This window comes from Adiantum capillus-veneris, chromosome 7 (assembly GCF_014529385.1).
Source record: "Adiantum capillus-veneris isolate H3 chromosome 7, ASM1452938v2, whole genome shotgun sequence".
In the NCBI taxonomy this organism is placed as follows: Eukaryota; Viridiplantae; Streptophyta; class Polypodiopsida; order Polypodiales; family Pteridaceae; genus Adiantum; species Adiantum capillus-veneris.
The window spans coordinates 108106963-108121649 of record NC_140937.1 but is presented as its reverse complement, the minus strand read 5'-3'; the positions used below and the strand labels follow the sequence as shown (position 1 = coordinate 108121649).

The window sequence follows — 14687 nt, the reverse complement described above, 5'->3', positions numbered from 1 at the left end:
CACCAGACTCCCATGACTCGGCACGTATAAAACCTTGCCCCCCCTGTCACGTGGATCCGATGGTCCAAAGCTCCCCGACCTGCAGTCGATCCCTCGACTCCCACCCCGTGTTATTTATAAACGAGGCCTTCACTCCTCGGCTTGGTGGTCCACCGGCCGGCCCTCGTCACTAATTGACACCTCCATTTGGAGGTGGGATCAATGGCTCACGATCATCAGTTGATCGTGACCGTTGGATTTCCTACGGAATGCAAAAGATTCCCACTTTCTCGGATCCGGGACTTGAACCCACTACCCTCTCCCCCACGGGATTGACTCTAACCACTAAGCTAACGCACGCTCGTTGAAAGTTGTGTGTGGGATAAGCTTATAGATCACGACATCGCGGACAGGTTTACACCTAGTTCACACCGAGTTCGCACTGAGTTCACACCAAATTTGGTGTGGTGTGCAGGCCCTCCCAAGTTCACACCTAGTTCACACCGTGTTCACATCGAGTTCACACCAAATTTGGTGTGGTACACATATCTCCGAGTTCACGTTTAGTTCACACCTAGTTTAAATGTCGATCGAACGGCCCGGATTGCACCCGCCTCGCGACGCCTACTTGTGGGCCATTGATCCCACCTCCTTGGGGAGGTGTCATTTAGTGACGAGGCCGGCCGGCCCAAGACTTAAGGATTCATATCAAACAGCCGATGGCGGACCACGCAAGATTTCACTGCGGACCACAAGACTTCTTTTGTCTTCGGTCTTGTCCCTTGCGCGTCGCCTGCGTGAACTCCACAGCTAGCCAGACCTCTTCTGTGTACTGGTAAACTCAAACGCCACATTAGCTTTAGTTTAAGCTTTCTGTTAGCCATTTTGGCACTGTTTATGGATCTTCCATCTGATGGATCGCATCTACCACCTCTCTTTCCTTGCCTCCCCGTTGATTCTGAGCTCGTGTAGCTCGGCAATTGTGTTGTACTCTTAAATTGCAAACCTGTGCAGATCCAAAGCTTTTGAAACGAATCACAAGAGTTCAAGTATAAGAACAGCTTCGGCCGGCTATCTAAACATGGAGGTTTCTCCTTGTCTTGTGATTCCAATCATGTCGCTGTTGCTAACGTTCTCCTGCACTTCTTGTTCAAGCATGGACTCATCCATATCTTATGAGGAGTATTGTGATGACATTTCAGAGGACGCTGGACATCACTATGACACTTCTTCAGCTAACCACCTAGGCTTCCGTAGGGCTGTCTCTGCAGGCGGGTCCCCATTGTTCAGCACAGATGTAACAGGTTTTTCTCTTCGAAGGTCAGGCAGGTCAGCATATTTTTCAACTCTTGCTTTGAAGCTAGAAGAGGAGCAAGGGAAACAGAGGATTGTTGTTGAGGCCTCTCTTCTGTTACGAAACCACAGTTTCCTTTGGTCAGGTAGCATATTCAACAGAACCAGGGTTTTTCGACAAAGGGGGGCAAGGCGGGATCCTTCTTTCCGTCAAGGAGGGATGAGACTCACATTCAAAGGTTTGTGGATCCCCCATTCAGGAACCCTTTGCATGGCAGGCTGTTTTATGCAGAACTCTTTGAGCCAAACATCCAATGGAAGTGACTGCAAAGTGAAGGCTTTGTTTCGCTATCCTCTGGAAAATGTGGTAAACCAGCCATTAGTGAAAGGCATCATAAGCAGTAAGAGAGATTTATCAGACTCCCGTTTTTTCAATCCAATATACATCACAGGAATCTATGAAGCACCATATGTTTTTACGAAGGATGATGAAGCTACTGACATTGGGGTGATGGTGCATGCTTATGTGCCCCAAGGTATCAATGTGTGGAAGGATGATACTGCTGTTTGTCAATTTCCTTGGTACAAGCAGCCATTAAATGTTGCTTGGGACAAGCAATGCACCGGTCAGGATTGTAGCCCTTTCAAAATTGTGGGCCCTAATACTACAACAACCCTTATGATTGAGAACATGGTTTGCTCAGGAGGAAAGGTTCATGGCCTTTTTATTTTCACACATAGCCAGTTCCAGCTGGAACACCTATTTCAATCAGCTAGTGATGTTTTTTCTGTTGAAGGTGTCTGGAATGCTTCCACAGGACAACTAAGTGCTCTTGCTTGTTATTTAGAGGGTGTCACAAACAGTTCTTTGTTATTTGATTCTCGAGATTGTGATCTTTCTATATCACTTCAGTTTCCAACTACTCTTGCCCTCACTTTCAGATATAGTGTCATAGGTCAAGTAGTGAGGAAGGCAGGCTCAACCTTGACACCTTTCAAGCCCTTTTTATTTACAGGACATATGGATATTACGTATGGATCTATTGGATGGGGAAGGTCTCCGCTTAAGTTAGAGTATGCATATACACCAGAGACAATCACACAGGCTGGCAGTCAGTGTCAAGCAAGTGGGTTGGGTGGGTCCAAAAGAAGCAAGATAGGAAGGAGAAAGCTAAAATATCCAGACGGTCAAACCTTTGTTGACCTTGGGTTTCAAGCAATTATGAAAGATTCCTTGGGTTTAACTTCAGAAGCTTACTTTTCTCCTGTGTCAGTCGACAAGCGAACCAACTTGTATTTCAATCCAAGTTTGGGAGTAGTAACAGGTGTCGTTGTTTCAAATAAAAAGAGCAGCTTGAATGTCAGCTTTGACATTAATTTTTATGTTCACGGTGATAGTTTCAAGCCCATTATAAATACTACCTCTCACCGCTTCTCTGCAGAGGGTGTTTACAAGCCAAAGACAGGATTGCTTTGCTTGATTGCATGCCGCCCTCTTGCATTCTCAAAAGTTCAGAATGCATCGAAGCTTTATGATGGTGACAAGGATTGTGAGATGCATATAACAGTACAGTATCCTCCAACAAACCCCGGATATTTGGACAAGCCTCAGATTAGTGGACGAATAATCAGCTCAAGGGTGCCAAAAGATATTCTTTTCTTCAGTCCGGTTACCATAACTTCTGGTGCGATCTTTTATCAAGAGCAGGCTGCAAATTCTCTTGTACAAATAGATTTTGAAATCATTATGGGAATAATTTCACTTACAATGGCTGTCTTGTTCATTGGGCTCCAGCTCCGTCATGTGAAGAATAACCCAAAAGTTCTTCCTCAGATCTCTTTACTGACACTTTTGGTACTTACTTTGGGGCATCTGATCCCTCTGGTGCTGAATTTTGAGGCAATATTTTCAAGCAGATCTAGGCAGAGTATACTCCAATGGAGTGGGGGATGGCTGGAAATCAATGAGGTGATAGTGAGGCTGATGACTATGGTGGTCTTTTTAATGCTTGTCCGTCTTCTTCATCGTACATGGGTCAGCAAAAGTGAATTGGCTGGTAGTGAAGGGCCCTGGCACATGGAAAAGGGTCCTTTCCGTGTTTGCCTCATAACATATGGCCTTGCAGGGTTGATTGCTGCAATTGTTTATGGTGTCAAAGGCAGCAACTTTCTTGATGTACTGAAGGGGTTTGCAGGTCTTGCCATAGACTTCTTTCTTTTTCCTCAGGTGGTTGGGAATTATGTTTGGGAAGTTCAAGGCACCGTTCTTTCTTCTTCTTTCTACATGGGTATGACTTTCGTAAGGACTTTGCCTCATGTATACGACGTAGTGAGGAAGCTGGAGTTTTTTGCAATAAGAGACAGAAGGTATTACTATGCAAATCCGACTTGGGATTTCTATTCAAATGCTTGGGATGTTGTCATACCCTGTGGAGGTATGCTGTTTGCTGTTTTGGTCTTCTGCCAGCAAAGGTATGGGGGGGCATTTTTCTCTTTAGCTTCTTGGAGGCAGAGACGGTCATATAATCAGATTTCTATGAATCCAATCTGACAAATTGGGGTTTAAACTTGAAGGTAGAGACGGTCATATAATCTGATCTCTATGAATCCCATCTGACAAACTGGGGTTTAAAGTATATGGGAAGCAGAGGTCTTTATGTACAAAAGTTTTGTAAGACTGTATCGCTGTTATTTTGTGACAAAAGCAGTGTACACATGCTTGTGTTTGAAGTGGACCTTTGTTGCTGTTGACGTGCTCCATGTAAAAGTGTGGAGGGCTTTTCCGTGTTGATCGCCTCTTTTGTAGAGCTAGATGGATAGAGATCACATTCCTTTGCCTACTGTTTGTCTTGTGTATAACTGTTGTAACAACATTCTTGCCGTCTCGTCTTCCATTGTGAAGGTAGTCTAGAGGTTTTCAAGCATCTTAACAGGTCAATGAACTTGGTGTCTGCTCATGAGCAGTTATATTATACATCTCTGATGCGAGCCTCAAAATATTTATATTTTCCTGAAAATACAGGGAATGGTCAATTACACCAGATTCAAAATTATGTTTCTTTTCTAGGGTTGAAAGATTGTGGTCAAATTTCCTGAGAGCGTGCCTTTGCAGGCAACAAAATGAGTGCAGGCACAGATTCTTGGGGGGTTTCAAGAGGAAGGGAATTGGTTTTGGCGCCGAACTTCTACTACTCTGGGCTCAGCTTTATAGCCACAGAGGAAGTCTGCTATGAGTGTTCTATCTTTCAGCTTCTAGCAGGTTATGTCTGTGGGATGATGGCTGTCTGCAATCATCTCTTGATAGTTTATTTTACATGAGCATTACCTAATTGACACCTCACTTGGAAGTTTGGAGAGGCTAAAAGAAGGGGAATTGAGAGTCTGTTGTCCATGTTGCTCAAGTCTCACAAGGAGAACATGTTTGGGATGGCTTCTCTAAGTGAAGCAAGGATTTAGCTTATCTTCCCACTGAGGGAGCCATTCCCTGTGGTTGCCTTCTTGGATGTATGTAGGAGTGGTGACCTTGGATATGGCATGTTACTGCTTCTAGAAGCTGTATGTTTCTGTTGAGTTCTCATCATGGCTTTGCTTTCCTTTGTTGATTGGATTAATTACATGTCAACACATATTGACATGCATGCATTGAGCTTGAGAAACTCATATTAAAATTTTTAGATGGTCCAAATGCTTGGAGGGACCAGTAGATTCAGAGACGGATGAGCACAACTCTTAAGTTTGCACACATGGATCACTGCATCACCACTTCAAGGGACCAACTCCCAGGCATGCTTTAAAGCATCCAATCGATGCAATCGTCCGCCCTAGATTGTGTTTATTTTGGTTCTATTCAACCCAAATTGTGTTGGCAACTAATGATAGAATTCTTCCACCCACTGGGTCCTTTCATTTCAGATGAAGAGCTGCACATGATTCCTTTTCATGTTTTGGTGTCCTCCTTTGAGTCTGTAAATATAGCATCCCTCTTTTAATTTGTAAGTTCAAGCTTTTTTTGACCTATTGAATACGCATTCAATTGATATTGGGCCACACGAGGTGCCTTGCGGCGCTTTGCCCATGATATCTCCAAATATGGAGGACACCTTTTTCCCACAATACAAACTTGAAAATGCACACGATTGCAGTTGTGCTACCTTTACTGCCCTGGTCCAATGGAGGACTCTTAAGCTTGTAAAGCTTCGAAAGATTTTATCAAACAAACCATCTCTCTCTCTCTCTCTCTCTCTCTCTCTCTCTCTCTCTCTCTCTCTCTCTCTCAGCCCTCATGCATATGGTAACTGTAAAGTCATCCACAAAAATCTTCATGAAATTTTTGAAGTAAGGTTGAAAAGTAGCTGATGCCGCTCTTTGGAATGTTGCACGAGCACTCTTTAGCCCAAAAGTCCTCACTTCATAGATAAAAGTACCCCAGGCTGTTTTCTCCCTATCCTTGGGTGCCATCTTCATTTGGTTATATCCGAAAAACCCATCAAGGAATGAGTACATCTCGTGGCATGCTAAATCATCTAGCAGTGCTTTTTTGGTATAAGGGATAGTAGGATAGGGATTTGGTATGGTGTCAGCATTCAAAAAGCCAGTAGTCAATACATACCCTTCAGTCTTAAACATTGAATGAATACAACTGTAGGTGTTGAACCCACAATGTGCCAGAGGAATGGGTTACCATTGTGCTAACACACACAGAATTTGTTGACTAGAAAATACATCCAGATCGACGGCTCTTTTTGAGTTCACACATGATGCTCATTTTGAGAGCTCCTAATTTAGTTCAAGCCAATGGATTATTAGCAATTCATAGAATTCATATTTTAGATCTGTTGATTGCTTGCAAGCCTAAGTTGCCCAAGAAAATGATATACTTGGCAAGCCATAGTAGGGCTTGCGTTTGTGTGAGTCTAAAGAGAGATGTATGGCTTGCCCATAAGCCTTACATACTTGATATCAAGCCATTATCACCAATCCACCCCATTAACCAATCGGATTAATTCGCTTTATCCAAGGTAATGATTACCATGCCATTTGCACATAAGTCCAAGCCATAAAGATTTAAATATTCAAGCATTAATCGAAGCCATGGGCATAGCTTTTTCCAACTAGCCCGGACCAAACTTTATCGAATAGAATTTAGCCAGCAACCAATTTTGCTAATCTTTCCTTAATCAAGGATGCTCATTGGCCAGCTTACATCATACTTACTGACAACTTTCCTGGATTTGGGCACTGTCCTGTACTATGGTAGAAATGATGTGGCCACCTAGACTTCGGCGAGGAAGCCAAAAATTCCACCAAAGAATCTCCAATATTAGACTCTGGATCTCCAAAGCCGCACGGTGCCCCCCAACAGAAAAAGCATACTCTGCTTCATGGGCCCAATGTAGGTAGATGGGATTGTTCCCTCTCGGAACCAAAGCTTTTAGCCAAAATGGGTTTAACTTCGCGGTTAGCTCAGCCAAATAAGATACTTCCTACCAAAACATACGCTGCTTAATTGCATTCATCTAGCTCTAACATCCATTGAAACACTCAAATCCCCAACAATTACCCAAAAAACTCAAGAATGAAACCAAAGAAGAGAGTTTTTCACAAGCTCTCAAGCTGCTAAGACATCAGATAGAGAGATTCCTTTTGCGCATCTATTCGAATCATTATAGAGCCTATCGGCTCTGCTCTTTTCGAGCATAACTTGCATGCAATCAACATGCTCCAGAAGATGACTTTGCAGAATGGGAGACACTTTGTGTGTAAGGAAGAGCACATACTTGGAATACACGTCAGTCGGTATCTCGCTGAGCGCTGCACTATGCTCAAGCAACCCTTGCCTCGAAATCACATCAGTTTGAATCCCTCATCAATGAGCAAAGGCATTCAAGATGTATACTTACTTCGTTGTACATCTTGATGGATGCCTTCACATCATTGTTTGAGAGAAATCATTTTCCTAAACATACATAATTCCTCTCTATGCTTCTCCAAAGAGGAAATCTTAGAAATTTAAGCTAAATTTTTTTCTCATTTTTACACTGTTTCTCTTAAAATTCAGGGAAATGTCTTTTTCCCCCTTGCTCCGAAGTGGCATTTTAAAGCGGCACGATTGTAAGCTGAGACATTTCCATAACACCACTTCAGATGCAGCAGTGGAAGTTGGGCTCGCCCCTTTAACTTGTTTTCTGTTCATTCTCCAAAATGAGATTGTGAGAAGGAACCTTCTCTGAACATTTTGTTGCCTGAACAAGAGCACCAAACCATGGCATACATATTCACAAGAGCGTCACCAACGCAATACCATGCTCAAACAAATCCTTCCTCAAAGTCCCACTGTGGGTTTGCTTTCCCTCGTCGAGGGCTCTGAGCACAACAATCCCTGACAAAGGAGTGGTTTGACAGAGATGTTTGTCAACAAAATCGGGCAATATGCAGGAACAGCCGTCCGAATTTCACTATTTGGCAATCATAGAGAATGGGATGAAGCACAACATGCACCTTCAGAATCCCAACATAGCTCGCAGTGGATGATCCTGCTACTATGCATAGTAGGAGCTGGCTGCAATTTGCATGCATAGTTCTCAAGTAAACACCTTTCCGAAGCTCATCATGTAGCGTGTACCTGCATATTATCTTTTGGCGACTCTGTGCCTGGACTTGGAGCTTTGCCGCCCTGAAAATTCTACTTGCGGTGACAGTCATAGAAGTACGACTTGTAAAATTATGTAAAATTTTAAATATCGATTGTTGATAGCAAGCTGACCGCGTAGCGCAGTGGATTAGCGCGTTGGACTTCGGATCCAAAGGTCGTGGGTTCGAATCCCATCGTGGTCGAATTTTGTTTATCAGTACTGTATATATATTTTATACTATTTTTTGCTGGACCAACCTTTTTGCTACGTACAAATAGTCAACTCACCCAAGTCTCCACTCTAGTGCTTTTGCACTCATCCTCATTCAGTAACGTCATATTGTATAGCTCCGGTAAACATGCCGGTCATGAGAGGTAGCTATTGATGGCCCTTGCATGACTTCTACAAGCAATTCAAGGATAACTCTTGTTCGTGACTTCAAACATTTGTTTTGGGTATTTCTTTAGGCTCCAAGATCACACTGAAGAAAACTCATCCAAAGAAACAGTTTTGCAGGGAGGGTTAAAAGAACACTAATGCAATGGTAGATTGAGTGTAGGACAAATGGTGTGTGCAATCGAGGATTTCTTGAATGCATGTTTGGCATCATGGTGCCATTCATGATGTCTCATAAAAAGAAGCTTCTTTCCATGGAGGTAGGCTCCAAGTTTGTCAGAGCCATGATGGTTCATCTGCTATCTATGAGATAAAGTCAAGGGCTCCACTATAAGTATCTCTATCTATAGCGCAAATACAATCGTAAGTCAAAAGATTCATGGCTTCAAGGTGATCAAATTAGGCAAGAAGCTGACATTAATAATAGTCCATTCAGTGAAGCATTGTTCTCTTGAAGCAAATTGACATCTAGTGTGGCTACAAAAAATTACATCAATTAGAGTCGATTCTATGAAATTACACCTGTTAGAGTGGATTCTATGAAATGGTAAGTGAGAACTGCTAATAAACTAGAACTCAACAATGAGAAAAATATGAGCCCCATGTGGGAATGACATAAAAAATTATGAGCATACACCACCCAAGGTAGCTTTCTTACATTAGGAGAAACTTGGACTAACTTTCGGGCCTTTTAGTTCTAGAGAGAGAGTGGCGCTCGATCAATGAGGAAGAGGCTTACCTTACATTAAAAATCAACGTTTTGGAGCCAAACTCGTTTAGAAAAAACGAAGAAAAAAATATTTTTGTTCTTCAAATTATACAATGTCACTTTTCAAAGCATAAATGCCATAAGCCGTACTAACTCTGTACCAACGAATTTCAGAACTTGTATTGAAGACTTCAGTATCTATGTTCTCGCCCAAATATTGCTTTGAGTAGCTCTACTTCCCTCTCAAAATTGTCTTTTCTTTTTGATATTTGCGTTAACTCTAGTGTATGTTCTAGTGCACAATGCACAAATGACTACCTCTCTAAGGCCTAGCACTACCATTGACTCTGTTAACATTTTTAATAGTTATACTATAGATGATCATGCATGGATACCATCTAGAATAACTATCGGAAGTTGGGTACTATTGTAGACGAAGAGGAGGCAACGCAATGATTCCGTGGAGGCTTTCAAGGGACAAGTTAAAGAGTTTAAGTGTGTGCACAAAGCAAGCGGGTGAAAGAGGTCCTCATACAACATGCAGACTTAAGGTTGCAAACATCTCCTTCTAGTTTTTCATGGCATCGACCCAAGTGTAAGTTATTTTGAGCATATCTCATTTAGTGCATGATTATGTTCGCAGATTTAGGGTTGACATCATGTTTGGTATGTTGCAGATATTTATCTATCGAAGAGGATGAACTGGCAACCAGTTGAGAGCATAGTTGGAATTTTTGATGCTTTCCATGCATTTATTGGTGAGCAAATGTACCGAGAAAGACATCACAAGGAGCTCGCAGATAATGGAATATTTTTTAATGCTATGTCATATTTGGAACACATAATATCCTCTAGGTGGGGTCGTGTAACTCCTTTGCCACTTTCATTTTTTGACAACAAGGATTGGTCTTTGCCAGCTTCCCAAACCACTCTATGTAACTTTTTCCATTTGCTAAACATGTTTCTCCTCTCTTCTCTATCAGCGTCTTTGAGGTTAAACCCAAGAAACCGTTTGGCCTTCATGCCGCCTATCGATGCTTTCCTAGGTACCTTGTAACAACTTTGAAACATCTAAGGGTCCTCTTCAATTTTGACATTGCCTCCATGCACATTAATGTCTGAGAGCACTCCCTCTAGTGCTTTGATGACTCTTTTTGAATGACTCTCTGGATTTAAGGTGCATGCAAAACATATGTACAAATGAACCACCTTTTCAATTATTTTGCAGAGTGCATGAAGTGTACATACGTGAACTCTACTCAGAGGAATATCAAGCACTGGCCTAAAAGATTTATCTTGAAGATGTCTGTTGGGAGTTTTACTCCATTGCACACTCTCAGTAAATTGTGCATCCGCCATGCAATATAAGCATGGATTTTCTACAGCTGCACCGTGTGTTATGTTGTACATGCACTTAAGAGTCTCTAAGTCACATGCCATGTGCCATTTGACTGTATAGTCACCAAATCCTTCCACAAAAAACACACCTCCATTTCTTTGTTCACTAATCATAGAAGTAATTTGGGTTTAACTAAAACCCAAATCGAGGATTTCAAAATCTTCCTTATCAACCTGTAATGAAAAATGGAAATAAAAATCAAGAATCAAATATGCAATATTTTTATTATTATAGAGTGAACTAAGTATACCTGAAATGATCCTAGCATCAGAATGTTGTTTTTGGATTGCACACTGAAGTATTGTGGGTCCTCTTTGGTTATTGATGGATCCAAATCTCTACTCATAAGGGTAATGATGAATCTCTTTAGCTTCCTTTCTTCAAGACCTCGCACTCGTCAAGCTTCAAAGCAAACTTGAGAACCCCATTACACTCCTCTCGACTCATGTCAAAGAAGTGAATGCATACCTTTGCAATGCTTCAAGATCAACAAAGGGATTGTTATGCTCGTTATACTGTACCTCTCTACCCCCCTTGCCTAAGAATGTTACTTCAATATGGAATGGTGACCCAAGTTTATTAAACACCTCATTGTTTATGTGTCAATGTGTAGCCTTTGCATGTGATGGATTTGGTAGCAATGATCCTCTTTGTAGTTTATTTTGAGACTTTTGAGCTAATTCTTTGAAGAGTGCCCATGTATCCCATGTGTGAGATTCCACTCTCATCGAGTATTGCTTGCACTTCCATTGGTTCCAACTAGTTCTCCTTCATGAAGGAGGTGAGGAGCCTTCCTTTCAATTTATGATTTTTTTGGAGTTATCATCTCTTTGACTGCTTGTTTTGGAACTAGACGGCTGTAACGTACTCCGACATTGGAACCTACTCTGTGATTTTGGAGGTAGAAAATATATACAAAGATAGCACCATGCATCATGATCAATAGTAAGAAAGTGTAATGTATATATAACATACAAATTCTAAAAAACCTTTGAGTTACCTTAAAGCACATATTCATTTCTTCAAGCCGCCACTACCAATCTTCATATTCTCTATGTTACATAGATATCGTTTTCTTTTCCAACTCCCAAACATGGTGTCTTTCTCGCACAAACTTGTGATCTTCTTCTCAAGGCTATGGTTTGTCTCTCTGTTTGATAAAATCTTCTGAGCGCATGCCTCGTTATGTTTCTTCAGCTGCATGTTCTCCAATGCTAGGAAGTCTCTTTGTTTTTCTACATTCAATCCTCGCATTTCCAAATGTTGAGTGTAGCCCAATCGCCCATCCTTGCCATCGCCTGTAAAATGTAAAAGGTTAATGATATTAGCAAATAAAGGTGGCATTTGTTGTAGGATACTTTGGGTAAATAGACCCATCAGTCACAAATCCAAATGATGTTTTTTATGCATCCTTCTAAGTTCTTTCTCCCATTGAGATAAGAATGACTCCCTCCTACATTTCTGCAATGGTGCGTACTCTTGCAATACATCAACGTGAAGATGATGTGTGTTATTTATTTGGATAAGTGTTGAAGATGAAGGGGTTGAGGATTGCAAGTTAAAATTGATTTTTTCATCAAGAAGAATTCTCCATTTGTAGAGTTGATAGAGAGACAGACAGACACTCAAGACTGACAATATCTCAAGTTTTGGCAAGGAAGGCTGTAGTCTCATGTTTAGAGTTGATAGAGTTCCTATAGCTTAAGTTTTTGGAGGGAACACTTGTAAGTTGGCAATTCAAATCATTAGTCATATGATTAGTTGGATTCCTCACAAGAGAATCAAGGATAAGAATGATAAAGACGATGGCTACCTAACAAAGAATGTCATTTTGGATTTTTGTTGGCGCAAAAAAGTATCACGTAAAATATACTATTTAACATTTTCATTTTCTCTCTCTAAGCTGACGTGGAACGTCTTTCAGGGCCCAAGAGTGAGTCCAAGTTTCTCATAATGGCTCACTAGTTCCCAAGACTTATGTGTTGACCAATGGTGTCGTGCATTGAGCTCCAAGTATCAAGATTTTGTGCTCAATTGTAGATCCTCAACAAGAACTTATTTAAAGAATCTCAAAATGTCTAGGTTGAATTTAAAAACCACTAGCGGTATTCTCTTGCTAAATCTTTGTAGTCTGTTTAGAGCTTCTATAGCTAGGCTCATTCTAATTAGTTCAAGAATTGAACACACTCCAAATCTATCCACAATAACCAAACTATAATTGCTAGGTTCTTTGTGAAGGGAACGGCGTTGTGGTGGAAACGCTAATAATCCACTCATGGTGCAATTAGTGTGTTAATTACAAGATATTAAAGAGCAATTAACTCTAATGGAAGTAGAAAATCATAAGTAGATTGATTAACAAACTAATATGCAATGATGGATACAAAGAAGACTAAGGATGGTAGTGAGCGAGAGGATACAAAGTGTGTAGCTTGGCTTCTTTTAAAAAGTTGAGAGAGGGCATCTAATGACCTAATCAATGATGTCAAATGTGTGGGTTCTCACTTGTGGTGATGCGAATGTGTCATACACCCCAACAAGCCTCCCCGTGTGTCATATAATAGCACCCAAAAGTACAAAGGTATCCTCCCCTAGAGAACTTGATTGCATGGTGTAGGACGAAAAGTCAAAACATCCTCCCAAGAGAATTGTCAATTGGGTGTATGATCAAATTATGCCCGTTTCTTGAGAATTTAAGAGAAGGGCATATGCCTGTCCCTTGGAGAATTTAACAAAATGGTAGGGAACTAAGTGGTAGGTACAAGTGGAGCTTTCTCCAATGTCGAAGATCAAAGGTGAAGTCCTACTGCAAATATTCAAAGTGTTTTGTTGTCAATGTTGGTTGCAAGTTGTTGATGTCTTCAATGCTTTTCCTCCCCTCCAAATGTGTCATCAAAATCTTTGAAGTAAATGCTGATGTCAACATGGTGTGTGCGCCAGATTTTGTGCAAATGTGTGCAAGTGGGGATGGTCTTACTCGTTGTCAGGAAGTGTTTGATCCCGTATAAAAGTTTTCATCTTTGTGAAGCCAAATGTGATTGTACTTTGATCCAATGAAAGAGTGAATGCAAAGAGTTTGTGCAAAATGCGAGGATATGTGCGTGCAAATGCATGGCGTGAAGCTAATGGGGGTTGGTTTACAATCTTGAAATTGGATAGTGCATACATTACGGTATTTCACAAGAGGCCCAAAAATTTGAGATGAGAACAAAAAACTCCGTTTGCACTAGCTTGGTGTCGAAGCTTTCGAGGCTAGGATGTGGTTGCAAGAACACCCGATAAATAAGAATTTTAAATCCTGGGTTCTAGTGGCTTCTTACCTGCGGGAAGAGCCCCTAAACAAGGCCATGATCTTTCGATCTTAAGTGTCAATTCAAATTGCTATCTCGTGAGAACCCAAACTTAGAAACTTCAATAAAAAATGAGAGACCCCCCCCCCCCCCCCCCCCCCCCCCCTCCCCCCTCCGAGAAAAAGAATGAGTGGATGTCGGCAGCAGGTAATAGAGTAGATGGTTTTTGATAGTCAAGTAGCAAGAGAAGGTTGGGGAGAGTATTTGGAGCTGAGAACTAATCGCAAGGGAATTTGGAAGGAGTGTAAGAGGCCAATGGGTGATGCATGGATGTGGCTGGAGATAGTTCTAGGCTAAGTAATGTCTGTTGAAGTTGGTTGAAAACAATGGATGTTGGTCGGATAGTCAAGGCTCTTACCTTTGAAGGTGGGCATAGCGGTTCAGTGGTTTCCTGACACTATTGCCTTTCTTAATATTTTGGTGAGTTGGCCGCCCAAGTGCTATTGAAGTGGCCGCCCAAAAGGCAAAGAAATGACCGTTGTTAATGAGTGTGAATTAGGAAAAAAATAAGACATGGCGATGTTGAAAATGGAGGCGGCAACAAGGAAAGGGAAAGAGGGGGTTGACACGAGCCCTACAAGGCATGAATGGAGCTGGAATGAGCTGAACACATTTAAACAGTTATTCCACGTTGGCAGTTAGAGTTTGTTTAGATCAAACCAGAGATACAAATCAAACTTAAATACAAATGAAAGAGAGAACTTGTACTGAAAGAGATCAACATTGGAAAAAAATTTGAAACTGGAATTGTATTATTTAGAAAGTGCGTACAATTGAAGTCAGTGATGAATGAGCTTCCATCTTAATGGAAGTTACAGAGTACAATAGCTAGAGGATCAAGATACGAATGTGTTAGGCTTGAGGTTAGGGTCTTAGGAATCGGATCTAGGATATGTAACACAAGGGATCCCAAAATGAAGTAACACAAG

At 41.4% G+C, this 14687-nt stretch overlaps 1 protein-coding gene and 1 non-coding gene across 2 annotated transcripts; both read left to right on the top strand.

Annotated features, from left to right (window-relative positions):
* The first annotated feature begins 668 nt into the window (after window positions 1–668).
* On the top strand, window positions 669–4112 carry LOC147454397 (DUF2921 family protein, putative (DUF2921)). The gene is made up of 2 exons (XM_086516370.1): window positions 669–814; window positions 994–4112. The coding sequence occupies exon 2, from the start codon at window positions 1061–1063 to the stop codon at window positions 3821–3823; it is 2763 nt and encodes a 920-aa protein (XP_086372496.1). The 5' UTR covers window positions 669–814; window positions 994–1060; the 3' UTR covers window positions 3824–4112.
* A 3920-nt stretch (window positions 4113–8032) lies between these two features.
* TRNAR-UCG (transfer RNA arginine (anticodon UCG)) lies at window positions 8033–8106 on the top strand. Its single transcript has one exon. It is a non-coding gene; the product is annotated as a tRNA-Arg (tRNA).
* Window positions 8107–14687: the final 6581 nt, after the last annotated feature.

Excerpts from the sequence above, each read along its gene's own strand:
- LOC147454397 (XM_086516370.1), top strand. The coding sequence starts at position 1,061 with ATGGAGGTTTCTCCTTGTCTTGTGATTCCAATCATGTCGCTGTTGCTA.